At 48.9% G+C, this 26,393-nt stretch overlaps 1 protein-coding gene across 2 annotated transcripts; it reads right to left on the bottom strand.

Annotated features, from left to right (window-relative positions):
• Nucleotides 1-710: 710 nt before the first annotated feature.
• LOC148107958 (uncharacterized) lies at nt 711-22,920 on the bottom strand. 2 transcript variants are annotated; one of them, XM_087854445.1, is made up of 7 exons: nt 22,780-22,920; nt 18,432-18,531; nt 16,204-17,097; nt 15,120-15,282; nt 14,946-14,993; nt 5,101-5,195; nt 711-3,278 (listed from the first exon to the last, which is right to left on the bottom strand). In XM_087854445.1, exons 3-6 carry the CDS (start codon nt 16,249-16,251, stop codon nt 5,113-5,115), a joined length of 342 nt encoding a protein of 113 aa, XP_087710571.1. In that variant the 5' UTR covers nt 16,252-17,097; nt 18,432-18,531; nt 22,780-22,920; the 3' UTR covers nt 711-3,278; nt 5,101-5,112. The 2 variants fall into 2 exon arrangements, with proteins under 2 accessions (XP_087710571.1, XP_087710570.1); XM_087854444.1 differs by lacking the exon at nt 711-3,278 and having other exon boundaries at nt 5,057-5,195.
• Nucleotides 22,921-26,393: the final 3,473 nt, after the last annotated feature.

Consider the following 26,393-nt stretch of genomic DNA (forward strand, 5'->3'; position numbering starts at 1 on the left):
TGGTTTCAAATCCTGGCTCTGTCACTTATCAGCTATGTGAGCTTGGCCAAGTGGTTCAATCTCCCTGAGCCTTATTCAGTTTCCTCATCTGTAGAGTAGAGGCATTAATACCTACATTTCACGGGGCGCCTGGGTGGCTCAGTCATTGAGCGTCTGCCTTCGGCTCAGGGCGTGGTCCCGGCGATCTGGGATCGAGTCCCGCATCAGGCTCCTCCACTGGGAGCCTGCTTCTTCCTCTCCCACTCCCCCCGCTTGTGTTCCCTCTCTCGCTGGCTGCCTCTCTCTGTCAAATAAATAAATAAAATCTTAAAAAAAAAATACCTACATTTCAGGGTGTCTGGGTGGCTCGGTCAGTTAAGCATCCGACTCTTGGTTTCGGCTCAGGTCCTGATCTCATGGGTCGTGAGATTGAGCCCTGTGTTGGGCTCTGTACTCAGTGGGAGTCTGCTTGGATATTCTCTCCCTCTGCCCCTTCCCCACTCGCTCGCTCTCTCTTAAATAAATAATAAATAAATAAGTCTTTCTAAAAAATCGACTTTTCAGGGCTATTGCAAGATTGAGAAAAATGAATGCATGGTGTCTAGCGCATGGTAGATGCTTAACAAATGGAAATTTAAAGATGTCTTTGTTTATCTTGATAGTCTGAGAATGGCTTCCAAAGATATATCCACCTCTTAATCCCTGGAACCAGTGAATGTTACCTTATCTGAAAAAAAAAAAAATCTTTGCAGATGTGATTAAGAATCTTGAGATGCAGAGATTATCCTGGATCAGCTGGGTGGGCTCTACCTGCCACCACGAGTGTCCTTTTAAGAGAAGGCCAAGGGAGATTATAAACGCAGAGAAGAGTAGAAGGTGATGTGAAGACAGAGGCAGAAATTGGAATGACACAGTCATAAGCCCCACCCCCCCCCCAAATGCCAACACAGCCACTAGAAGCTGAAAGAACAGATTCTCCCTTAGGGCCTCCAGAGAGAGCACAGTCCTGCCGACACCTTGATTTTGACCCAGTGAAACTGATGTTGAACTACTGGGTTCCAGAAGTGTAAGAGAATACATTTCTGTTTTTTTAAGCAACCAAGGTTGTGGTGATCTGTTACAGCAGCCTTGGAAAACGAATACGTTCACACTGGAGATTCCATCTTGAACACAACCCGGTACCTTCCCTCTAGGAGTTCCCAGTCTAATGGGAAATGAGAGAAATAAACAGTGCATAGGGATGCCCAGAAGGTGGAAGAGGAAGGTGGGTAAGGCTGTTAGAGTTGGTGGAGGAGTTAGTCAGGTGAGGGGCTAAAGCAGGAAGGCCATTCCAAGCAGAGGAAACAGTGTGGGTAAAGGAGCAGGAGAGAACACTGCCTGCAGGAGACTGCCCGAGTTTGGGATGGGAGGTGCAAGGGCATGAGGGGCATGGCATGGCAGAACTGCTGAGGCAGGTGGCAAGGGCAAGAGGGCCAAGCAGCTTCCACCCCAGAATAGAATCCACCCCTCCAACTCATGCAGCACTGGGCCCCAAATCAGAGAACTCTAGATGGTCAGTACTGGTCAGAGGCCTTAGGACCATCCAGGCCAGTCCTCCCATTTCACACAAAGGGAAATTGAGGCCCATAGAGATTGAGTCCATCCAGGGAATAAGCTACAAGATGGCTGCACTCTGGCCTCTCTCTTGAGCCTGGGTGTTCTATGTCTGAGGGTCTCAGAGATGCTGCCTGGTGGCCCCTCTGTAGCCCACATCCAAAACCCCAGTGGTCTCTAAACAAAGAGGGGGTGATTTGCATATTATTTGCATTTGCTAATTAGATGAGAGAGGTAGATTCACTTAGCCTCCTCCCTTCATGTTCCCCTGTCCTATGTCACTCTCATTGAGTTCTTCTTCCTCATCCATCTCTCTCTCTCTCTCTCTCTTTTAAAGTAGGTTTCACGCCTAGCATGGAGCCAATGGGGAGCTTGAACTCACAACCCTGAGATCAAGACCTGAGCTGAGATCAAGAGTCAGATGCTCCACTGACTGAGCCACCCAGATGCCCCGGGCCTTCCTCATCCATCTCTTGACGTCAGCAATTTCTCCCGTAATTCCAGCCCAAGCCTCACCCCTCAAGGCCTCTTACCCAGCCCCCGCACAACTCCTACTGTATTAAGTGTTTGATCCTGCCTGGAAAAAGTACCTGGTGCTTCTTTGGTATATCTTGTCTGGGTAGAGGATCTCGGAGCAGGTTACGGTGGAAAAGGAGGTGGTGGGTATTCCAGCTTGAGGTTTTCTCTGGGAGCGGGGAACAGTGAGCCCTGTCTCCCTGTAGCCCAGGGGCCATCTGAACGGGCCTATGGAGTGGGGGAGGAGGGTCCTCCTTGGGGATCTGGTGGGCAGGTGCCAGCTGCATGCCCCAGGCCTGCCCCAAGCCTCTTGGCTGGCAGCCACACCAGTCGGTGAAGGAGCTGGCTTCTTTGAGGGAGGGGATTCCTGGGGAAGGTCAGGAAGCATCTCTTGGCCTGGCAGTCTAACATGGGGAAAGCTGAGGTTACAATGAGAGTTACTGTGGACTCTCCAATGGGGACAGCACATCCAGATTCTTGTGGGTGTCATCAACCCAGCTCCGAAGATTGTGGGGCACTGTGCTAAACCAAACAGTGTCTCCTTGAGGGTAGGCACTCAACAAATGTTTTCTGATAATGAGGGGCCACCTGTCTCCTGGAAACAGGTAAGGAAGAAAGTGGGTCACAGAGAGGCACAGATACTGCCTCTCTCACCTCCCATTAGCCTCCTCTTCCCTCTGAAATTGAGTCTATGCCCAGCGCTTCTCCCAAGTGAGATGTCCGAGCCTGTCCTCTGATGGCCACCAGAGAAGGCACCACACTGCAGCCAGGACAGGTGCATAGGAGGAGCGCAGGTATCCTCAACCCCTATCCTGGCAGAGCTGCTGTGGGGCTCTGTCATCACCGTGGCTGACTCAAGGTAGCTGCCAGGAGCTGGGGAACATTGGTGCATTAGGATTCATGGAAAAAGCTGGGGCACAGCTCAGGCTAACAACTTGCAGAAACCAACCTGATTAGGACAGGGGTCTGGATGTGGGAAGACTGCCCTGCCTGTGTGAATCATTCTTCTCCACGCATGGGTGATAAGTGAGCCATGTGTACACGTGCTCCAGGGGCCTCAGCAAGCATCCTGACCTGCGTGCACAGCTGTGTGCACATATCCCGGTGTGCGCAAGCGTATCCTGCACGTCAGTGTCTTTATGGAATTCTACCTTCCCTCTTCTCTGCTCTGAGTCTTCTCTTCTTGTTTCCTGGTAAAATGGGAAGTGGGGTAGGAATGTCAGTTTCACTATCCACAGCCCTGCTCCCTTGTGTTGAAGGTCCCTGCCTCCATTTGTCCATGACAGCAACTGGTGGCTTCCTTCTTGGTCCTGAGTTGAGGGATCCCAGCTCCTTATTGGCTTAGATGGCCATCTTGTATCAAATCCTCTGCCCTGGTAACTTCCTCATCCCCTAGTATGTCCCATGCTTCTCCCTCATCTAATGTCCAACTCAAGCGGAGAGGTGAGAGGAGGTAGGGTGATGCTACGGGAGTGGGAGTAGGAAGGGTGGATCACATACTGCTCGATTTTGCCTGGGTCCCTCTGGAGCACTGCTGCTCATTTAAAATTCCGATTTAAAGCCGAGCGGCTCTTTAAATTTCCACATTAGCATGCCGCCCTGATGCCAGGCCAAGATGTTGGGATGGATTTGGCAGGAACGCCTCCAACAGCGGCAAGCAGAAGCATTTGCCAGCAATAAAACAACGCATGAATAAAAGAAGGCTGGCTTGGCAGCAGCAGCAGCCCAGGTAGCCAGGTGAGCCCAGGAGAGGCCCTCGTATTTGGGGGCTCAGAGGCATGAAGACTTGTGCAGGGGCATACGTGAGGGTGGGTCTCTGTGGCTGTCTTGTCCCCTCACCCTGTTTGTGCCTGCAGTGGAATCTGGGGTGAGGGCCCAGGCAGGATTGGGGTTTCTCCCCTGTGCCTGTCTCACCTCCCTCCCTCCAGCCTTATCTTCTTCGAGGAGACAGATGTTGCCTTTGAAGAGGACATAGGGACTTGGCCCAGAGCCTGAGTTGTCCTACTTCATTAGGGGCTCAAAGAACAGGTGGGGTCAGAGAGAGCAACACTGCCTAGAGTGGCTTCCAGATCCATGACCCCAAGTACCTGGGTGCAGAGGAGCACTGTCAGGACAAGGGGACTGGGTAAGAAGACGCTGTGAGAACTGGGTCCTGAAGCTGAGCTGGGCGGGAGAGATGCTCTGTGATGGGCAGTTGGCTAGAATGGGAAATGGCCAGGGAGAGCAAGGAGCTGCCACCTCTGGCCTAACATTAACTTTCTGCAGATTTTGTTTGAGGTCAGAAGGCAAGGCAGCAAAGAGGTCAGATAAAGTCCCTGGAGATAAAGTCCCTGGGCTGAACACTGGGCACCTCCCAGAAGTCATTTTGTCCACTCCCTGCTTCCCAGGGTGTAGAGAGTACAGCCCCAGAGGACTTGAGGCTGCTGGCTCCTGTGTCCCTCTGCTCCAATCACCTGGTCTGAGCTCATCAACATCGCCCCAGACGCTTCAAGGAACAAGCAGATTGTCTTGCTCTCACCTTCTATCCCTCCCACTTGGTCAAATGATCTCCTTCCCTGAAGTCCATGGGAAGAGGACAGAAGCTAACAGAGGAGTGGCAACAGATGGTCTCTGCAGTCTCAGCTAAGGCAGAAAAGAGGGGTTTTTCTGCACAACACCCTTTTCCGGTGGAAGTCCTCGCCTCCAGCTCACGCGTGATTTCAGGCCCCAAATGGACCGAAGTTATTAGGACTTTGAATTCTCTCCATCCCTGGAGAAGCTGGGGAGCATATAGGCAGGTCCAGGTGCTGGTAAGGCAGGGGGCCCCTATCCCGGAACTTGGTTTATTCCTGTCCTGATGTTTTAGTTTTTATCCCCAAGGAGAATGAGGTGGCCCAACCTCCCAGGCACCCTGTTCTCTGGTCCACACATCAGGGGTAGGTCCGCTCTGGAGTGAGGAAGTGGCTAAGAAACTGAGTTTAGGCCAGAGTGATGTCCTTTTGTCATTTATTAATTCATTCAACAAATATTTACCAAACAGCTGCTTTATGCTAGGCACTGTGCTGGGCACTGGGAGCACACTGGTGAATACAGATAGACGTGGTCACTGTCCTCATGGAACTTTCCATCTGGTGGGGGAAATAGGATTATTATTCAAATGACTGCACAAATAAGTGTGAAATCACTGTGCTAAGTGCTCTGAAAGAATATATAGTACCGTGAAAGTGTATAATCGGGGGACTTGGCTGAGTCCAAGGAGTTGAGGATGAGCTTGCAAAGGAGACAGAGAAAGAGCAGCCAGGGTGGTAGGAGAATTGGCAGTGAAATCATAGAATCAAAGGAGAAGTTGGTCAACTGTGCCGAGAAATGCTGAGAGCTCATGAGACACCTATTCACTCTGACTCCTCACCTGCTAGTTGTGAGTCCAGGTATGGAGAGGCTCTGGCACTGTGCCTGGCTCACAGTTGTTGCTCTGTAATGTCAGCTCCCTTTTCCCCCCCTCCCCAAGCTGAGCCTCCCTCCAGGGACCCCAGATTTCTGGAACAAAGGAGCTGCCTAGTCTCAGCCTCCTCTGTCAATTCAGGCCCCAAACCCCAGCCATCCAGTCCTCAGTGAGGAACTCTGGGCGCCCCCTCCCTGCCTCTCCACATACTCCCTTCACATGGAGCCTACCATTCCCTAACGTAATTCCTCCTTTGCATTGGTTTTCCATGAAGAGGGGCTGGGGTCTAGGTCTCAGATAAAGATGTCATTCTGGCTCTGCTTCTGGGCTGAGTCTGAGAAGAGAAGAGCGTTGGAATCCTCAGCAGCTTCCAAAGCTGCCCGGGGTGAATCTGAGTGTCTTAGGTAGGGAGCGGGAGTAGTGGGGAGATGGGAAGGGGGGCTGCCCACCCAAGGCGGCGTAGAGCCCAGAGCCTTTTCCATCGCAGACACCCCATCTGTCTCCCACAGAAGGCTTGGGTTGGAGGAGGTGCCGAAAAGGGGGGGTATGGAGGGTGAAATTGTACAGTCTGTGATCTAGCATGACGACAGTGAAGGTGCTGACTGGGAGGGTCAGGGTGGGGTGTTGGCTGGGGGAACTAGAGGTCAGAATCTGGGACTGGAGGTGGGGAAGATGATAGGGATGCTCTATGCTACTTTCCCTAAAGAGCCCCGTGTTTTTGATTTTGATTTATAGCTCCCCACCTGACTGACCACAGGACAAAGAATCACACCTCTCTGGCCAACAAACTATTGGTGCTCCTAAGCCAAGGCCTGGGCTGGATTCATGATGCCCCCTGCTACCAGGAGTCAGACCTTTTCCAGACCTTAAAATAATATTTACTTATATTTGGCAGTTTTCAGAGTGTTTCCTTTCACATATCACTTTAATTGATCCTGCTAAAGTCTAGGGAGGTAAACATTATTATTCTTGATCTATAGACAAAGCAACAAGGGGTTTACCTATTTTTTGAGAAAGAGAGAGTACGCGTGCGCATGAGTGGGATGGGGTGGGGGGGAGAGGGAGAGGGAGAATTTTAGGCAGGCTCCATGCCCAGTGTGGCGCCCAAGGTGGGGCGATCTCATCACCCTATCATGGTCTGAGATGATATTAGCTGGATGCTTAACCAACTGAGCCACCCAGACGCCCCAACAAGGGGTTTAAGAGATTAAGTGAATAACTTGGATCACAGGAGAGTAAGGAGAGGGGGCCCTAACCCAGGTGTTCTGACAGGCAGCCACTAGGCTATCCTTACGCCTTCCTTGCTCATTTGTGGTGATACTGTACAGCCCCCACTGCTGGGTCAGGTTGGGGTTCTCCAGTAGATGACTCTCAAAAGAATTCCTTCCCTGTGACTGACAAACTTTGGGAGATACCCAGGCCTGGTGGACATACATCCATACAGCCCCCACTCCTGGAAACCAACTCCCAGACACTAGGAAACTGGAAATCCCCAGAGGAACGGGTCTCTCACATACAGAAATATGAGAGGGCTCTAGACTGGAAGTGGTCAGGAAAAGGGGGCAAGGCAGGGGGTGGGGAATGAAAAATGCCAGCCCAGTTAGTCCTTTTAGGGTCCACTCCAGGTCCTTAGTGGACCCTTGGGAATCCCTGCAGATATCCCCTCCCCACATTCCAAGTTCTAAATACTTTTTCCCCCCTCTGCCTATATTTACAAGAATATGATTCCACAGCTTCCCTACCTACTCCAGTCTTTTCTCCCACTCTTCCCTGTTTGGAAGTTCTTCCTCAGATGTAACTTTATTTCTTCAGGCTGCAACTTAATCCCTCTAAAAGCCCTGTAAAACAGGTGCCAAGGGAACCCAAGACAGGGCTTGGGTTATTAAATATAAATAGACAGGGGAGGGGAACCGAATATAGGCAGATATTTTATCTCTCAGTCCCTGCAAATTATTGGGAAGAAGGCACTAGTGGTTGCTAAGCAACAGGTCTCCATAGAGGACAAGGCACAGAGGAAAAAGCCTCTTTTAAATATTGAGGTGAGAGGGTAGGGAAGGTGGGGGTCAAAGGGCTATGGACGGGCAAGCCGGGCTGCGGGACTGATTGGTTCGTCCTCCAAGAACAGCCCTATTCCCCCAGGCCTTAGTAAACTCCGCCTTACAGCCTTCCGGATTGGTGGAAGGAGGAAAGCCTCAGGCACTCCTCCCTTCCTGCCAGGAGGAGGGAACCTGGTTTCCATAGCAACCCAGAAACAATCCTGGCCTTGTTTTGCTTAGGGCTTTTCTATAACCCCTCACGGAGCACGGACTATCATGGACTCCTTTCTCTGACCCCCAACTTCCGATTCGAGGGGGAGGGCCCATAGAAAGATTAAGGGTGGGAGTGCCACTGAGCTGGTCTCACTGGGCCCTGAAGTGACCTATTAAGACTCTAAAGAGGGAGTGACTTTTAGGGGGAAGGGCTTTCAAGCGTCCTCTGACCTCTGCCCCTCCTAAGGGGCTGCAAAGAGCACGGGCAAATGGTGGCATCAGCTGCAAATTCTACGTCCAGGTTTGCTTGCTAAAGAGCGAGTACCGGCTGGGGTTGAAGGTCAGGAGAGAAGGAGAGGGCAGAGTCTTTTGTGCCCCTTGGCCACCCAGACTCCTATCCTCCTCGACCTAAAGTCCACTGTCGTCAAGACCCGAGAATGGAGATATAGAACATTAACGTATGTCAAGTATAAGTGAGTGGCACCGAGGGGCATAATCTGTTTTTCTAATATGACCACAAGCAGAGTGTTAGGAGAATTAGGCCGACAGCTGCTGGTGCCCCCCCCTACACCCCCCCTCCTCGCTCTCCCTCTCCCTTCCTCCTCGGCGTTTGCACACACCAATGGCAGCCGAGCCCTGCTCGAGATTTCTCTTAATCTTCCTCCGCCATCCTGCGCTCTTTCCGCAGGCGGTGCTGCGAAGCCGGCAGAGCCTCGCGTCACACCTTACTGCTCTCTGAGATTGCTCCACAGAGAGCTCAAGGAGATGGCAATTCGGCGCTGATGCCGGCTGGCAGCAGTTGGGAGAGGGGAAGGAGGAGAGAGAGGGAGGAGGGGAGGGGGGAAAAAGTTGGCACGGATACCAAGTTTTTCCCTAGAGAGACATGGTGGGGGGGTGGCAAGAGAAGAAGAGAGAAAATGACACAGAGAAAAAGAAACAAGGAAAAAGAAGCAGAGAGGCAGAGAGAGAGATTCGAAACAGACAGAGGATTAAAGTTCTCAGACATTCACATGTGGCCATCTCTAGCCCACCTCAACTCATGACCCTCTAAAGATCACGCCACCCAGCCGGAGTTCCCAACCACCCATCCCCGCCACACACCAAACACGCGCGTGCTCATACACACACACACACACACACTCACACTCCCAGCCAACCTGGAAGTCAAAGCAGCCCAGACATGTTGTGTGTATTCGTGCGTGTGTGTGTGTGTGTGTGTGTGTGTATACGCCTGTATGTTGTCTCTGTTTTGGATCGCAGTAGAATGCAGTATGTAAATGAGATGGTTATTACCGCAATGTTCATCAAGCTGAGCCGAGAAGACATTAATAGCCTGATGAATATGCATGTGAATTTGTTAATTAAGTTAATTATTCTGCTGAAAATGCATTCGTCTTCCAAGGACATTTTCCCAATGATTTTTACATGCTCTAGCCATTAGTCATGCTATATTTTATCAGGGAAATGAGTTTGCTTAAGTTGTAAAAAAAAAAAAAATGGAGCAAGAAGAGAAATAGAGAAAGAAAGGAAGAGGAAAAAAATGAAAGAGGAAAGAGGAAAATGTGTTGGAGTTGAGAGTGGGAAAGCATCTCAGGCTGGCCTGAAGTTTGAGGCCCAGCTGGGCTTTTGAAGCCTGTCCTCGATTTTTATGGGTATCTCACTCTACAATTTTTTGCCCTTTTTTTGATGACAAACTTTTTTTTTTTCCAGTGCCAAATTTCCAACACATTAATTAATTGTTGTAGCCAATTAACTGTAGTTGTGCAAATGAGTTTAGCACTAATTACCATGCAGTGCCTGTAATCACATAAAAAACTTGCTGAGAAAGAGAGAGAGAGAGAGGAGAAGAGAAAGAAGGAATAGGAAGGCCTGGTAGCAGGAGAGAAGGGGACCTGGAGTAGAGGGGCAGCCAAGGGAAGGAAATAAGCAGGCGTTCTGAGATTTCCTGGTAAGAAGCCATCTTGGCTTTGAGAAAAAGGAATTGTCTCCCAGCCACATTCAGGACCTCTGACAGTCAGGAAATCTCAGAGGGAATAAGATTCAATAGTGACCTCCCTTTGTCTAAGAACTTCCAGCCAAAAGACACAAGTTCAGAATGGATATCTCTGGTTGTTTCAATGATACAGTGTAGACCCTATACATTCTGAAGGCCTCAGTGTTTATCCTCCATGGCTGAAATTACTACTGGGCAAGGATGGCGGGTGTGACTGGGAGATGGACCATTTCTGATGGGCCAGGAGAGATGGAGAAGAGTGATATGTGCTCTCAGCCTGGTTCTAGAGCCATAAGTACACAGGGAAAATTGTTATGAGTCCACAGCCACTGGAATAGGCCAATGGAGCAATAACATCAGCTATAAAAGAGCCAGTTCCAGCAGGAGGTGGGAAGAGGCAGCCTTTGGCCAGACATAGCTCCCAGGAGAGGAGCCAAACCTTCTCTCCCACAAATTGGCATCTCTGCCACCCATAATGTCTGGGCCAACTCTAGGTTTCCACCTGTCAGCTTCAACCGGTGCCCACAGGCTGAGGGACAGACCAAGTGATTTCTCCAACTCCTTCTGATTTCACTGTCCATGACTTCAGCTGGAAGTAAAGAACAGTTGTAAAGTGAGGACTAAGTGCTGGACTGGCATGTTTGCGTCCACTCTGCTTGCCCCTTGTACCATGTCCTAGACACCATACCTGCCCAAGGGGTGTGTACAAATAACCTGTAGCCCCCACCACCACCAAAAAAATTGCTATTATTGCCCTTCCCCCTCCAGAATAGAGCACTCACTCATCATGGCCTGTTTCCTCAGACCTCATCAGAGACACATTCAGCTTCACACTTCCATGGAGGACCTTAGCCACACATCCTCTCATAGACACCCAAAGGCTTTCTTTCTGATTCCAAGTCCCAGGTTTGTGGGCAGATTGCTCATGAGCTCTATCCACTTCAGCCTTGTTCTTCCCTGGCAAAGGGGAAGCAATTTCAAAGGCACATGTCATATTGCTCCCTGCTCTATGACACTGCTGCTCTTCTAACCTATGAACCAAAGTTAGCTGTGAGGACCTGAACTGACCCACACTATTCCAGTGCTTTCTGCCTCCAAATCTCTCTTTTGGTTCTGCACACACCCTATTTCCAGCAATGTTAGTCAAGGTCTGAGAAAGCCTGGTGCAGTAGAAAGAGCCCTATTATCTTGGGTTCCAGGCTCTTCTTTGCCATTTAACATGGGATCATGGGAAAATTATTTACTGTGAGCCTCAATTTTCCTCATCTATGAAATGAAAATAACAATAGTGTCATGCCTGGGGTGCCTGGGTGGCACAGCAGTTGGGCATCTGCCTTTGGCTCAGGGCGTGATCCCGGCGTTATGGGATCGAGCCCCACATCAGGCTCCTCCGCTGTGAGCCTGCTTCTTCCTCTCCCACTCCCCCTGCTTGTGTTCCCTCTCTTGCTGGCTGTCTCTATCTCTGTCAAATAAATAAATAAAATCTTAAAAAAAAAAAAAACACAATAGTGTCATGCCTGAAGGGTTAAAGAAGCTTAATAATTCTGAGTATAAAACAGCACACCAAGTAAAATGAGCTACTTCATTAATTGGTAGTGAGTACAAAGTGAGAGTACAAAGTGTCCTTTAACAGGTGAATGGTTAAACAAACTGTAGTCCATGTGGTCCATGGTATGCCATGGAATAAACAAAAGGAACAAACTAGGATACATACAAAAACTTGGATGGATTTGGTGAGTGAAAAAAGCCAATCCTAAAAACTTACACAGTGTATGACTCCATTTTTGAAATGACAACAATTCAGAAGTGGAGGAGTAAGTGGTTGGTTGCTAAGGGTTAGGAGGGTGTGAGGTAGGTGTGATTATAAAAGGGCAACATGAGGAATCCTTGTGGTGTTGGAACTGTTCAGTGCCTTGACTCTAGTGGTGGATATACAAATTTACACAGGTAATAATATTGTACGGAACACACACAAACAAACAAGTAAAACAGGGAAATCTGAGTAAGACTGGTGGATTATATCAATGTCAATATTCTGGTTGTGGTACTATAGTTTTGCAAAATATTAGCATCGGATGAAAGTAGAAAAAACGTACAAGGGATCTCTGTATTATTTCTTAAAAGTGCATGTGAATCTACAATTTTCTCAATAATAATAATAATAATAATAATAATAATAATAATAATAATAAAAAGCTATGATAGATTACTAATATCTCTCTGCTGGGCCTAGGAAAGAAAAGGGGCTGCCCTTGTGTTTCCATTGCAGAATTCCAAAGAGGAAGATTTAAAAAACATTATTCTCATTAGGGTATATCAATAAAATGACCATAACCATAGGGAAGAGGGGATATTTGTATCTGTTGACCTAATAATTCTTTTTAGAATTTACTATAAAAATGCATGAAGGGGAACACCTGGGTAGCTCAGTTGGTTAAGTGTCTGCCTCTAACTCAGGTCATGGTCCCAGGATCCTGGGATCGAGTCCTGCATTGGACTCTTTGCTCAGCAGGAAGCCTGCTTCTCCCTCTGCTTGCACTCTCTCTCTCTCTCTGAGAGAAATAAATAAACAAAATCTTCAAAAAAAAATGGATGAAGTTTTATGTGTTAGAATGTTCATTCTGGGGGCGCCTGGGTGGCACAGCAGTTGAGCGTCTGCCTTCGGCTCAGGGCGTGATCCCGGCGTTGTGGGATCGAGCCCCACATCAGGCTCCTCTGCTATGAGCCTGCTTCTTCCTCTCCCACTCCCCCTGCTTGTGTTCCCTCTCTCGCTGGCTGACTCTGTCTCTGTCAAATAAATAAATAAAAAATCTTTAGAATGTTCATTCTGGTATTATTTATAACAGTAAAATACTTAAATTATTAAAAATAGGGGATGAGCCTTGTAAATGATGACATATTCAGGTGATGATACTCCATGGACTTTAAACACACCTAAAAAAAAAAACCACATCCAGCACAATGCCTGGCACATAGTAGGCACTCAATAAATGGTAGTTCTCTTCCCTTTACTGGGATATGCTGGGTATTAAAAGAGCTAATGTAGGTAAATGTACTTGACAAACTGTAAAGTGCCTGGCAAATGCTATACGTTGCTATCCTAATGGCTGTCTCTCATAGCTCCATCTTAGATGGTGAAGCTGTACTTCCTGGCAGAAAGCTGCCTCATGTGCTCCTGGTTTGAGGCATGGGAACGGCAGAGTCTGGGTCAAGGGACTGGGGTTATTTCCTTTCCAGGACACGGGCACTCCCTGCTCCGCATCATGACAACAATCACGGACATTCTTCCCAGCATACATACGTTCACTTACTTGGCCTATAATTTCAGAGGACTCGTGGAGTCTTTGAAGTGATGTCAGCCCTGATGACTCCATAAAAGTAACAGACTGTTTATTGTATCAACCACTGAGCACCTACTGAGTATCAGGCAGTGTCCTAGGTGCTTTCCACACCACTTCACTAAATGCTCTCCACAACCTTAAGAGGTTGTTTATCTGAATTTTACAGACAAGGAAACTAGGGCTCAGGGAGGTTAAGTGACTTACCAAGGTAGCACAGTTGGTTAATGGCAGACCTGGTACTGGAACTCAAGGCTTCCTGCCTCCCAAACTTGTGATCTAACCATCAGCTACTACATTTAGAAGGACCGAGAAGGGGTATACTCCCAGAGCTAATGAACAAATTGCACTGAGGCCCACATCTGGGGAAGCCACAGAAAAGTAATTTTGTTTTTTTCAATTCCCCTTGGATAGGCACAGACTTAAACCTATCCCGGGCAGAAAAAAAAAATCTCTGAAGTAGGCTGATTCTGAAGTTTTATATCGCATGAGGAAGTTTTTCCATATGTCTACCTTCTATCTTTTTTGTTAAAATCCGATCCCTCTTCAAACTCTCTTATTTCCAGTGGGGACAGTTGAATATATGACATGGTACCTTTCCATGAAAGGTCCTAGATCAGGAGGGGATGGAGGACATTCTCTTTCCCTGGTTCTGTTGAGGCCATGACTAAGATGTTTCAGTCCTCTTGGTCTCTGGATTTGATCCAAGTTATCAAACCAAAAGATAAGCAGGAGAAAATGGGCCAGGAAGAAGAGCAGAAAGGAGTAACCTAACTAGACCAAGGAGACCAGCTTGGAGAATGGTCTGGGAGTCTCTTGGGACCTGAGTGCTGGGCTTGGGGTAAAGTTAGAGTGGGCAGTTTTTCCCACCTGACTCAGCAGCCAGTTTCATGTTTGACATTTACCTAGTTGGGAAGGTGTGGCCAGCATGTCTCATGCCACAGTCTCTTGTTAGTCTTGATAGGACATCTCTACATAAAGGAGAGGGCTGGGGGTTCTGCCACTCCATTTTTATTCCTGTTTCAATACTACCTCACTGTGCTTGCTCAGGACCAGGCAGCCCAACTGGGGGAGCTTAGAGATGCCCATGGAAGAGAATTATCTTGTGAGGAGGATGCTGGGTCCAAAGCTCTTTTCTCTCAACACGAGAGCCAGGAGGGCAACCAGAGCCTAAGTCTGGACACACAGATTGGGGAGGGGCAGTCCTCCCTCCCTCCCTTCTGCTGCTCACCATTCTACCCTGCTGGGGCCCAAGTATGCCCACTGTTCTCTTTGGCTTCCCTCGCCCCACCTACCCTATGGACAGGAGAGGGTTAAAGGCATGGTATGGGCAAGCTATAAATTTCCCATCAGTGTGGGGAGAGTAGGACTGTTGGCAGGGAGGGGGTTGGGCTGGGGGGGGAGGGGGAGCTGGGAAAAAGCCAGGAGGTTGTCTCTAGGTAACAATAAACACTGCAAGCAAGGAGCAGCTGTTACACTTACTCTCTCTGCATCACAATGCTGAAATAACACTAATAAACCAGTGTGCCCAATGCACAGGCATACATGCATTTGGGGCCGGGCCCCACTGCACCCTTAGAGCAGCCTTCTGCCTCAGGTCAGGGCCCTTGCTGTCAATGGACATACCAGTCTTGGCCTGGCTACCCTTGTGGGGAGGATGAGCACTAAAGAGTCGGTCTCAGAGTCAGATTGGCATTCTCAGAGTCAGGAGGGGTGGCAAAGGCTGGGGATTCTGGGTTCAGATCCTGATGGCATTCACTGGTATAAAGAGTTCAAATGGGGTAACTCTTGGCTGGGAGTTGGGAGTAGAGGAAGAGAGGAAGACAGAAAAGTATAGGGAACAGACAACTACTTACCACATCTTCTCAGACTGGAAGGGATGAGGTGGCCAGGAGCAGAGCTAGCTGAAGGAAGGTAGAAGAAAAGGGAGGCCAAGGAGAAAGTTTGAGAAAGAGGAGGAGCATGTGGTATTGAAGAGTAATTCTGATATCTCTCCTGGGTCTAAACTCCCCACACCTGCCCATACCCACCTGGTACACCCAGGCTCCCCCTCACAGCACCATTTTTATACCACAGCCAGGTGATGTGTTGGTTCAGTTCAGGACTGAGCTTTATTATCGGTATTCCAGCAGGGGGCCCTGGGCTCCCAATGCTGCCAGGGAGAGCTGGGGGAGCAGAGATGGTCTCGTCTCCCTAGAGGAAGAGTGAAGAGTGAAAAGTGGCCGGTCTATCACTTCCTCCAACCCAAACCATCTCTGGATCTCCAGAACCAGCCCGGCAGAGAGCACACCGCTCCCCCACCCCCCCCCAAGCTGGAGAGCAGAGCTGCCAGCAATGAAATAGGCAGATGGAAACGGGCTCTGTCAGAGAACTCTCCTTCATTTACTTAGCCTATCCTTCACTGAAGTTATCTGGATACACTAATACCAAAAATCCCTGTTTCCCTTTGCTGAAACAAGGAGGCCCCTGGGACTGTGGTCAGAGACATGAGTGGTTCTCCTGGTCTACCTTCTGGCCCCTTTCTGCTGATGGGATCTCAAACACAATATCCTATCATCCCCCTGATGCAGAAGGAATGGAGAAGATGCACACTGCCCACCTGGCCAGTAAGAGAAGAGGGAATCGGCAGTTCTATGGTGTCTATTTCCAGGGAAGAGAGTATTGAGACCAATGGCAATCTTTTCAGGGAGCTGTAGCTGTGTCTGCCTGCACATGTGAATGCCCAGTACCTTCTGTGCAGCCAATGGATACAAGAGAATACTACTGGCCTCTCCTATCCTTTCCTCAATGGGAAGCCTCTTTCTGGGAATGCTCAAGCTCCCCTAATCTCTTATCTTCCATTTCCCTCTATTCTTTCACAGCTGGAGTCTCTCCTTGCCCCACAATCCAGATGAGAGAACTTAAGCCACATAACTCAGAGTTGGGGAAAATTGGGGCAAAAGAGAGCTCTAACAAGCCTGGACCCCCTTCTCTGATGTTTTCATGTGCCCCCCATTGCTATGAGTCACCAGAACCCTGAGCTCAGCTGAGCTGCCAGCAGCCTTCTCCCTCCTTGCCCTCCAGCAAGGCAGATATGCACCCAAAGGGCCCCAAGCCCACCATCTTCCTACTCACAGAGCCACAGCTTCCTCTTTCATCCCTAGGAATCTGCAACACGGACATGTTGAGATGAGTGAGCAAAGGAGTGTGAGAGATCCCAGCATGTGCTCTGTGCCGGAGCAGAGAGCCGGATGCCTGCACGGCAGTGCAGGATTGCCAGCCAGGAGAGCTGGCACACTTGGGCACACAGCCTTGTCAGCATGTGAGAGGGGGCGCTGGAGAGGATGGGATAAAGAGGCTGTTTCAAGAGCAGGCATCTCCTCCTGGCTCCCTCTCTGGTCACTGTTTCTTCTCCTTGGCCTCCTTGGGTGCTGATAGATAGATATCACAGCAGTGCCACCTCTGAGATGCCTTCTTTCCCCTCCTCCATGGCTTCGGGAGCTAGAGAGGGGATATGTGTAACAACCTTTGAGGTGTCAGGTGGGAGGAGGCTCAGACATCCAGATCGCTCACCAACCCATGGGCCACACTGAGGGAGAAGGAGCAAAGGAGGAGTCCCATCAGAGTACAAGCTAAACCCTGGGCCAATACAGAGCTCCTTTTTGTCCAAAGTGCCGGGCATTCTGGATGCTACGACCTCTGTCTCCCACTTACTTCAAGTCTGTTCCTCTTTCCCAGCAAAGTCTCAGCAATCTTTCTGGACTCCAGGCTCCAGGCTCCGACTCCAGGGCTGTAGATCTGGCACCTTGCCTAAACCTTGGGAGTGTAAGGCAGGGCTGGTGGGGACTTCAGGGAGGGAAGCCCTGTTCCTTCGAGAAACATCCAGAATCTAGACTGAATACTTTAAGGGCCTTTTGGGCCCTCCAATATGCCTCCAATGTTGGAGCAGGGGTGGACAAGGGGTGAGAAAGGGACTACCGGAAGCGTGACACCCTCTCCCCTTCTTCTTTGCTGTTCTTCTCCACTGCCCTATATTTCAAAGGAGAAACAGCAGCTTTGTAAACAGGAGCCTCTAATAAATCCTGTGAATAATAGTCAGTATGAACAGCCTACCCTAGGTTAGGCAGCCAGCCCCACAGATGGGACTACAGGCCTCAGCTCCCAAATTTACCCCCTCTATCTTCTCCCCCTTTTCAGGCTCCTCCCTGACCTTCCCAGACAAGAGAATTTTCCTTTTCAATTCCCTGGCACAGTTCTCCTCCCAGCTCCCACTACCACAGGCCCTTGGAAGCAGGGGAAGAGGCAGATGGATTCTTTCCAGACTGTCTTGGAGGGATGTGAGGGGTCCTTCTCACTTATTGTTTGTACGGAAGGCAGGGAGATGACCCTGAAGGTCTAAACACAAGGCAGGGTGAATGTGGGCCACTTAAAGAGGCACATCCTGCTCTTCCTCAGGGACTTTAGGGATATAAAATGGGACACCAAGAGAGAAGACAATTCTGGGAGTGGGGGAAAGGTGTGGGGGCTTGGAGAATGTGATGAAGTTTCTATCCACACTGCTTTCCAAGCTCTGTGCCCATCCTTGCCCTGACTTCAACTTAGTCTCGTGAAGCACAGAACAAAGAATCTTGAATTTTTTTAAGGAAGGAAGAAGATGCCAGGAAATGCCACCTTTGGCAACCTGGTGGGAAAGCCCCCTTTCTCCTTCATTCTTTCCCTCTTTAACCCTAGTGTCTGAACAGTAAAGGAAGGAGGAGTGGGGATGTGGACCGCTGGAAACATGCCTTTCTCTCCATTGTGCACCAACATCACACAAAGCCAGATAGGGCTTAACTGAGTGCTCTGGGGCCATGGCATCGCATGAATACAGGGCATTTCTGACTAGGCCATTAGAGCCTTGAATTTTAACCCTGTCTCTGTTTTAGGCCTAGACATGGGACAAGAAGGCATAAGACCATTCCTCCCTACATTTCTGGGGCATAATTTTCTCTAGCAGTTTATACTATGACAAGGAAACTTGTAATAAGATCTCAAAAAAGCTCAATATTTAGTCATCTTTGGGAGATTTATTTCTTGGTTAAGGAACTAGGGTAGCTGGTACATTGCCTTCTCTGTGGACTTTACAGAGTATAGTAAAATCCCATGAGAGTGGGGGACTCTCAGGGATCTGTTTACTTGGAAGCAAGGGAACGGATGAGATGACCTCTGGAACTAGCTGTACGAGGAAAATGTCCTCCAACAATGGACCTGCCTGACTCCCCTCACTTCTTCTGACTTGGAGGCCAGAGATATGAGACTCTAGTAATAATCCTGCCAATCCTCTTCCCTTGACTTTCTTCCCCATGCCCTACCTACCTACCTACCTTTCCTTGGGTTCCCAGGAACTCTCCAAAGCCAGGAACACAAAGCAATTGCAGGACAAGATTCAACTGATTTTTCCTCTCTGGGTCTCCGTTTCCACACCTATAAAGTGAAGCGTTCAGCAAGATGAGCTCCAAGTCCTCTCCCTTGCAGCAGTAAACGTCTATGATTCACACCCCAAAGGCTTCAGGCCTCACATGCTTTGCATGTAACCTCCAGGGCACTTTTCTTATGTCTAAACGTTCAGAAATATCTTTAAACCCTGCCCTCCTCTTTTCTTTCACACAGTCTCTGGTTCTAGCTCTTGCCCTCTCTTTTCAAGGACCTCAAAATTCTGTCCCCACTTTCCTTTCAGTTTTACATCACTCACTGGGACAAGCCCAACTGGACAAAATCCTAGAAGCAAGAAAATTGCCTTACCTAATATTCTAGCTGCAATTTTGGGCCTCAGACCCAAGTCAACTAGTATAGTTTTATCTTTTTTTTGGAGGTCCTGGCAGTGGGGGGGAAATCCTGGCAACTCTTCCCAGCACCTCCCCTCCTCCTCCACCTCACTATTCCCCATGCCAGAGCGCAAAGTGGCCAGTGATTGATGGGCCTGGGTTCCCAGTAACCGCACCCAGTGGCCCAATCCTCCTCCCTAACCCAATCCCTCCCCTGTCCCTATTCAGAGATCAGATTGTCTCATGTTGGTCCCTGAGGTCCCATTAATTAAAAATACATCCAATTAAATGGCAGGTGAAAACGTGCTATTGGAGCTCTCCACCCCCCTGCCCCAGCTTGGTCTCCCCCCCCCCCTTTTAAGGCTCAGCTGTGCTTTGAGCTGAGAAAAAAAAAAAAAAAAAGAGAGAGAGAGAGAGGAAGAAAGAGGGAGAGAGAAGAGGAAGACATAGGGGTGGGAGGATGAAGGGGGGGTGTTATTTGAACCTCTGCCAGGGTAGCATGTGCCAGCCTGGGAGGGTGGCACTGTGCCCTGGTGTCTAATTTCTGGAGGTGTGAGTAGGTTCAGTCAGCTGGGTACCCACCTCCATTTCTCTTAAAGGGGCAGAGGGAAGTCAAAGGGTGTGGCTAGCTGTGCTGCCCTCCTTCTGGGCTTGGTGGGTGAAGGGCAGAAGTGTAAATGGTAGAGGGCCCTTAGGACGGGGTGTGATGTTCAGAGGTTGGGAGAGTCTGAGGCCTCCATTCTTGGCATATCCCTGCTCTTCCCAAACTGCAAAGAAGGTAATGAGAAGCCGGCTGGGACCCAGGTGGCAGGGCATGGCGATGCTCCCAAGCTAGGCTGTGCCTACCCCTACCCACAGGAAAGCTGAGAAAAATAACAGAGGGAGCGAGGAAGAACAGAGCCATAATTCGGGTGGGAGCAGATGGGTCAGACAGGATAAAATATCCAAGGATGGAGGTTTGTGTGGGCACCACAACACCCAGCACCTTTTTAGGTAAGAGGGTCGGGGTCGGAGGACCCATCCAGTTTGCCCTTTCTCTAGGCAAAAAGCAGCAGTGTGAAGTCACGTCGACCTGGCTGCCTGGCACGCATGAGCAGGGTGTTTCCCCTGACAAGCCCTGATCACTCATTCTCCTTCACACTTATGGTGTCCCCAGCATTTTGTCAGGTAAGGCATCTGCTCCACCCTCTGCCCCTCAGAAAGCCCTGTGGCCCCAAGCAATGCAAAGCTAATGGGCACTGAGAGCTGTTGGGAGAGGAGCTAGGAAAGAAGGGATGACTGAGGGTGGTGCTCAGAATCCAGGCGCCTGTGGGGGTGTCTGCCGACCCAGGGCCCCCGCCTGGCCTCCTTGGCAGCCTCAGTACCTCCTCACTTCACTTTAACGCTAATTGGAGATTTTAATCTGTGCTGCTGCTCTGCTCGGGGTGCTGGGGGGAGCGCCAGCTGTGCAGTAATTCCAGCAGCACCGACTGTTTAATCAAGCTGTCCTCCTGGGGAGGGGCCCTCGGGCACGGGGGGAGGGGGGAGGAGGAGAACCTCTGTCATCTCCCTTAGCCTGTTCAGCCTGGAAGGGCTTCATGGAGACTGAGGATAAATTGTGGGACACCTCCCCCCATAGGGGCCCCATGGCCACTTGGATCCTTGGCAGAGCCATTATACCATAGGGGGTCAGTTTAAAGCTCAAGGGCCAAAGCATCCCCTTCCCCATCCAGCTTTCTGACACCTTTGTTTGGGTGACCTCCAGCCACTCAGGCTGTAAATGTCCACTGGACTGTCTTGAGTTCTGCAGGTCTGTGCTGGGGGAGGTGATGGGGGCACAGAAGGCTGAACTTTCCCACTCTCAGTCCTCTCCGCAACACTCTCTCACTAACAAAGATACTTCTCTCACAACAATTGTGAGATTTTTTTCCTCTGAAAACTACAGGTATCCCTACCCTCTGGACTAGAAAGTGACTGTTTAAGTGGCAGGGAAACCATTGAGGGGGACAGCTGAAACCTGCTACACCCTGAGGGAGAAAAGCACCTATGCAAGATGTTTGGTGCGGAGAGCTGAGGGCTTCCTGAGTTCAGACTCAGATGTCGGGCCACTAGGGCAGAGTGTTCAGGGTCTCAGGCCATTTTTAAGGAAGACCAAGAGGTAGTAATTATTCTTCTGGCTTCTTGGGGCCTGGCTCTCAGGCTCTCTCAGATTGTTTCTGATCCTTATCTTGAGGAAAGGGTGCCCTTGTCACCCAAACTCTTGTCTGCTAGGGGGCAGGAGTTTTAATTGGTCAGCAGCACCCTCGTGTGGCAGAAATCAAGACTGCAGCTGTCCAAGTGGCCCAGCAGCTTTGAAGGATTAGACATCCAGGTTGACATCTGGATGGGCAGAATTATAAATGTTGATGATCTCTGAGTCATCAAGGTGCCCACGCATACTTACTGCTTCACCACTTCTAAGGACATTTCCTGCTTTCCTATCCTTCCATCCATTGTATCCTAACTCCAACTCAAGGTATGTGTCAACATGGGAGGCATCACCTTATCCAGAACTGGCACTTATTAGGGCTACTGCTTGTGCTGTCTGGCCTGCAGGGGTGAGAGAGGAGCTGCTGAGAGAGGAGGCCTAAGAGCAAAAGGTAAGTTGATGTCACATCCAATGACAGGAGAGGCCCTGGCACCCCTGCCAACTTTTTACAGGTGCCAGACAAAACCTGCCACCCGAACTCCAGACACTATCACCTGGTGGTGGGTTTCCTTTTCTTTCTTTCTTTCTTTCTTTCTTTCTTTCTTTCTTTCTTTCTTTCTTTCTTTCTTTCTTTCTTTCCTTTCTTTCTTTCTTTCTTTCTTTCTTTCTTTCTTTTCTTTCTTTCTTTCTTTCTCTTTCTTTCTTTCTTTCTTTTTCTTTCTTTCTTTCTTTCTTTCCTTCCTTCCTTCCTTCCTTCCTTCCTTCCTTCTTTTCCTTTCTTTCTTTCTTTCTTTCTTTCTTTCTTTCTTTCTTTTTCTTTCTTTTCTTTCTTTCTTTCTTTCTTTCTTTCTTTCTTTCTTTCTCTTTCTTTTCTTTCTTTCTTTCTTTCTTTCTTTCTTTCTTTCTTTCTTTCTTTCTTTCTTTCTCTTTCCTTCCTTCCTTCCTTCCTTCCTTCCTTCCTTCCTTCCTTCCTTCCTTCTTCTTTCTTTCTTTCTTTCTTTCTTTCTTTCTTTCTTTCTTTCTTTCTTTCTTTCTTTTTAAGATTTTATTTATTTATTTGTTGGAGAGAGAGAGGGAGGGAGCACAGAAGCTGGGGGAGCGGCAGGCAGAGGGAGAAGCAGGCTCCCCACTGAGCAAGGAGCCCGATGTGGGACTCGGGACTCGATCCCAGGACCCTGGGATCATGACCTGAGCTGAAGGTGGACGCTTAACTGACTGAGCCCCCCAGGCGCCCCTGGTGGTGGGTTTCTGCTGTACAGCAATTCTTTCTTACTCCCCGGAGAGGTCTGGGAATGAATAGAGACAGAGTCTCAGAGCCTGAGATCCTTGTCCTTGGGAATAGACACCAAATAAACACAGCTTCCCTTCAAAAGATCCAGGTATTCTCTAAGGATGCCAGGCCACTCACTGGGCAGAATGCATATCTGGGGCTTTAGACTTCCAGCCCCAAGAGAAGTGCTACCTGTCATTGGACCCTTACCCTCCAGGGTAAAATATCATGTTTACTGGTCCCTTATTCTCACACCCACTAAAAGGGGGGAATCTGAACTATAGGAAAGGGGTGGATATGTAACATCAGCAAGGTCCTGCTAAAGATTAAAACTGGAAGTCGCAAGGCAGAGAGCTGAGTCACTAAGGCCTTCCCCTTATTATTGGAGATATTTAACAACAGAGAGAAATACTTCCAGAGAGAAATATGACCCTGTTTGGGGTTGATGGGTAGAGAAAGGGGCCACCTACCTGGCAGCAAGAAGGGTGGGGTGAGCACTGGAAGCTCATGACCTGCCTGGTTCTGGGCAATGAGGATGGAGAGAAGCAGGCTTATAGGCTTCTACTTCTTGTGTCTTATATAGTGTCTGAACAGGTGGGAGCTCCCATTAAATCTGGAAAGGAGGTAGAGAAGTTGATGAGAGGTAGTAAGAACGGACAGCATGCCCAATCCCACTCAAAAGAAAGGGAGAGAAAATAGCTTCTTGGGGAAGAAGGCAGGGCTGTGTGAGTGTGAGAGTGTGTGTGTGTGTGTGTATGGTGGTGGTGATGGTGGTGGTGGTGGTGGTGGTGGTGGTGATGGGTGAGTGGGACAAGTGTTGTAGAGGAGAGGCTAAGAGTAACCAACATCATTATTCCACCAAAGAGGGATATCCATTAGCAAAGTGGGCCAAGAGGAAAGAAGAGGAATGAAACGACTGTCAATGTTAATAAAGAGGGTCACTTACTCTAACCAGGGGGAGAAATTGTCAATGAGAAGGTAGGACACCATAATAGGGACAAACAAAGAGCCAGGAAAACTCTTCTGGAGATCTTTGGGAATAAGAAACTTCCCTGGGAATAAGAAACTTCCCTGAGACTAGTTGTGTGTGGGGGTGGGGGTGGGGAATCCCTTACAAAAGCAGGCCTGAAACCTCTGATTGGCCTTAGGTCCCTACCTGGCTTTAGAGTCTATGAAATACTGAACTTGTCAGATGCCAGGTGACTGATGGACTTCACCAAATTCCTCAAGGACCATCCTTCCTGCCGCTGCTGCCACCTGTAAGGGAAAATGACAGGTTACTTTAGACATGAGACGAGGGACTAGACACCAAAGAGAAATTTGGCCTTTCAGCCAGGGAGTATGGCCTTAGTAGGTAACAGAGATGGCGATGGTCACCACTCTTCCAATTCCCTCAAAACTGAATTCACAAAGCCCAGAAGGATTAAGATGAACCTTAAGTATGCTCCCAGAGAGAGTTATAACTGCTCTAAGACTCCTACCTCCTGGGAACCACCTCCCAGTCTGATAAAGTAAAAACAATGATTCCTATACTTATAAAGTAAATTAGGAATTCAACAGAATTAAAAGCTGTGAAACTCAGAATTATAAAGGGTGGTGAAGGTTCAAGGTTAATGCAAAGTTAATGCAAGAAGATGACTTAAGAGAAGTCCATCTAGTTTTTAGATCAGATCATCATCACCTTTTCTAAAACAGCTTCAAGAAACGCTAGGAGGCAAAAAAACAAACAAGCAAATCATGAGACAGAAAGGAAGTTTGTGAAGGGACAGCAGACGACGCAATTTAGACAAGAAGGTATATCATACACACTCCCTATGTAGGGAGGAATCTGCATGGAGGCCAGTTCACGTTCCCCCAGTATTATCAATTGGGGTGTGATGGAGAAAATGTAAAGATTATGCACTAGGACCTGCTTCTTTGTCATCAGCACACAAGGTTCATTTTGCAGACCCACTGCCCTCGGACCTAGACTCATATAACTCTATCTCTAAACTGTCCGGTGGTCCCTTTCTCCCTCCAAGATTCTGATTCTAGCTTAAAGACTCTTTAACACTTCCCTCTATGCACATCATTGGCTCCCAGGCTCATATGCTTAGAAAATAAGCGTTGGAAGGGACTGTAGATACATCTCGGAGAGGTCCAAAGATGGGTAGTCTCCGCACCAGAGTGAGATGACTTCAAAACCGGCTGTGCATGTGAGTTCACTGAGCACTCTATTTAGGGCTGAGGTCACTGTGGAGCACCACACCACCTTCCTTCTGCCTCATCAAAGGAGAAAACCGACAACTCAAACTTAATAAGGGAGAGGAGTAGGGGTCCCCCCCAACCCCGCTTCAACTCCATTTTCCAGTAATCTTAAAGAATATTTCATTTTACTCAGAGTTCTATAATCCCTTCTCTCATTCAGATTCCCCTTAGTTTCCCAGAAGGTGAGGCGTGTTTTCTTTCTCCCTCCCTTCTGATTTTGCTTTTCTATAGCTGCATTGTAATGCAAAAGAGCCTGAGTTGAAATTCAGGGTAAATTCCTCACTGGGCCTCAGAGGGTTTTTTTCCTGCTTCCCAAACCCCAGAGCTGGTGGCAAAGTGCTCCTGGAACTTGGGGGTCACTCTGGGAGCATCAAGATCTTTGGCGGTGCCACTTGCTTCCCCAATGAACCAGAGCTCCTGACCACATAAAAATTACACTTGTACAATTTGCAGGTCATGGAGAGATGAGTCTTTGAAGTAAAAACACATAAAACTTTCTCAGTTTTTCTACTAATGTTTTTCAAGTCTACCTTTCCCCCTCAAAACCTCACAGCCCTACCTTCCTTTCCTGAGGAAGTTCAGTGCTCACAGGGGTTGGCAATCCTAAGGTTGGGGACCTTATACTCAAGTAGGGTAAGATTCTGGCCTCTTGGATTCCAGTTTTGGCTGGCTGCCACCAACTCACTCACTACGAGACAGTGGACAATGCACTTCCCTTCCCCAAAGCTGTTTCCCACTCTGTACACTGAAAGAGTGAAGTAGATGATCTCTAGGGTCCCTTTCTAGCTCTGGCCGGCTATGATTCTACGAGGAAGGAGACACTTCCTTTTATCAGGAAGTGAGGCATTCCTGCCCGTCACACCTTCTCTCTGGGCCACTGCAGAAAGAAGCTCCCCTAGAGATGCCAGCTTTTCTCATGCTGGCTTAACCAAAGGGACAAATGAGGGAGTCCCAGTAGGAGGCCTTCCTTTCGGTGCCAAACTCCTTCTATTATGAAGAGACCGTTAAGAAGGTGATCTAACTCTAACCTTGAATCTTGATAAGGCAGAGAAGACACAAGGCAGATGTATGGGGCAGGAAAGAGTGTGATAAGCATGCTCCCAACATACAACTGAGACTATATGAGCACACACTTGGCTTTGACCTAGGGAGGACCATGTATCAAATTCAACTGTATGTGTATGGAGAAAGCAAGGACATGTGTAAACACATCCAGAGCATTGACATAAATGTCCAATCAGCACAAATACACTCACTACTGTTCTCTCCTACTTCAGGCCTATACCTGCCTTGTAAGAAGCTATGATGGGGGGGCACCACATCCCAGTCTTGTCCCTCCCCAAAGTCAGAAAGAAGAGATAGTGAGACAGGAGCTACTTGGCTTCCTATAAATTGTTTTGTCCTTCCTCACAGCTGCAATCAGAAGCTAAGGGCTCCCGCAGGCCTTGTTCTGATCTGCTGCAGGCGATGGAGGGTTTTTGAAACGGAGAGGACTTGGCTGCGGCCCCGTTTCAGCTGCCATTGGGGCTGGCTAATGGGCTCATTCAGGAAGACCCCTGCCTGCTGCACTAAAGAGTCCCCCGTGGACCCCCTCCCCAATCCCAACCCAATTAATAAATGGGGGCTCCCACTTTATGGCTCTGGGAGCAGGAACCAGAGATACAAATGACCCCCAGGGAGGGACAGAAAAAGGCCTTCCAAGAAACAAGCCAGAGAATTGTGCATCCACAGGCACATGCTGCCACAGGCTAGTCATATCCCATTTTCAAAGCATTAAAGGGGAAGAAACTGGCAAAAAACTATTTTCTTTCCTAGATCTGGAGAGGGCTAGCATTCT

This window comes from Ursus americanus, chromosome 23 (assembly GCF_024610735.1).
Source record: "Ursus americanus isolate L20-20 chromosome 23, mUrsAme1.1.p, whole genome shotgun sequence".
NCBI classification, from domain to species: domain Eukaryota; kingdom Metazoa; phylum Chordata; class Mammalia; order Carnivora; family Ursidae; genus Ursus; species Ursus americanus.

Bases quoted from the DNA above. Each gene is read 5' to 3' on its own strand.
- LOC148107958 (XM_087854445.1), bottom strand. From the start codon at position 16,251: ATGTCCGTGTTGCAGATTCCTAGGGATGAAAGAGGAAGCTGTGGCTCT. The intron at 14,994-15,119 runs GTGGGTATGGGC...ACCTTCCTTCAG, and splicing joins GGGGAGCCTGGGTGTACCAG to CTAGCTCTGCTCCTGGCCAC. The intron at 5,196-14,945 runs GTAAGTAGTTGT...TTCCCCCACCAG, and splicing joins TTCCAGTCTGAGAAGATGTG to ATGGAAAGTTCCATGAGGAC.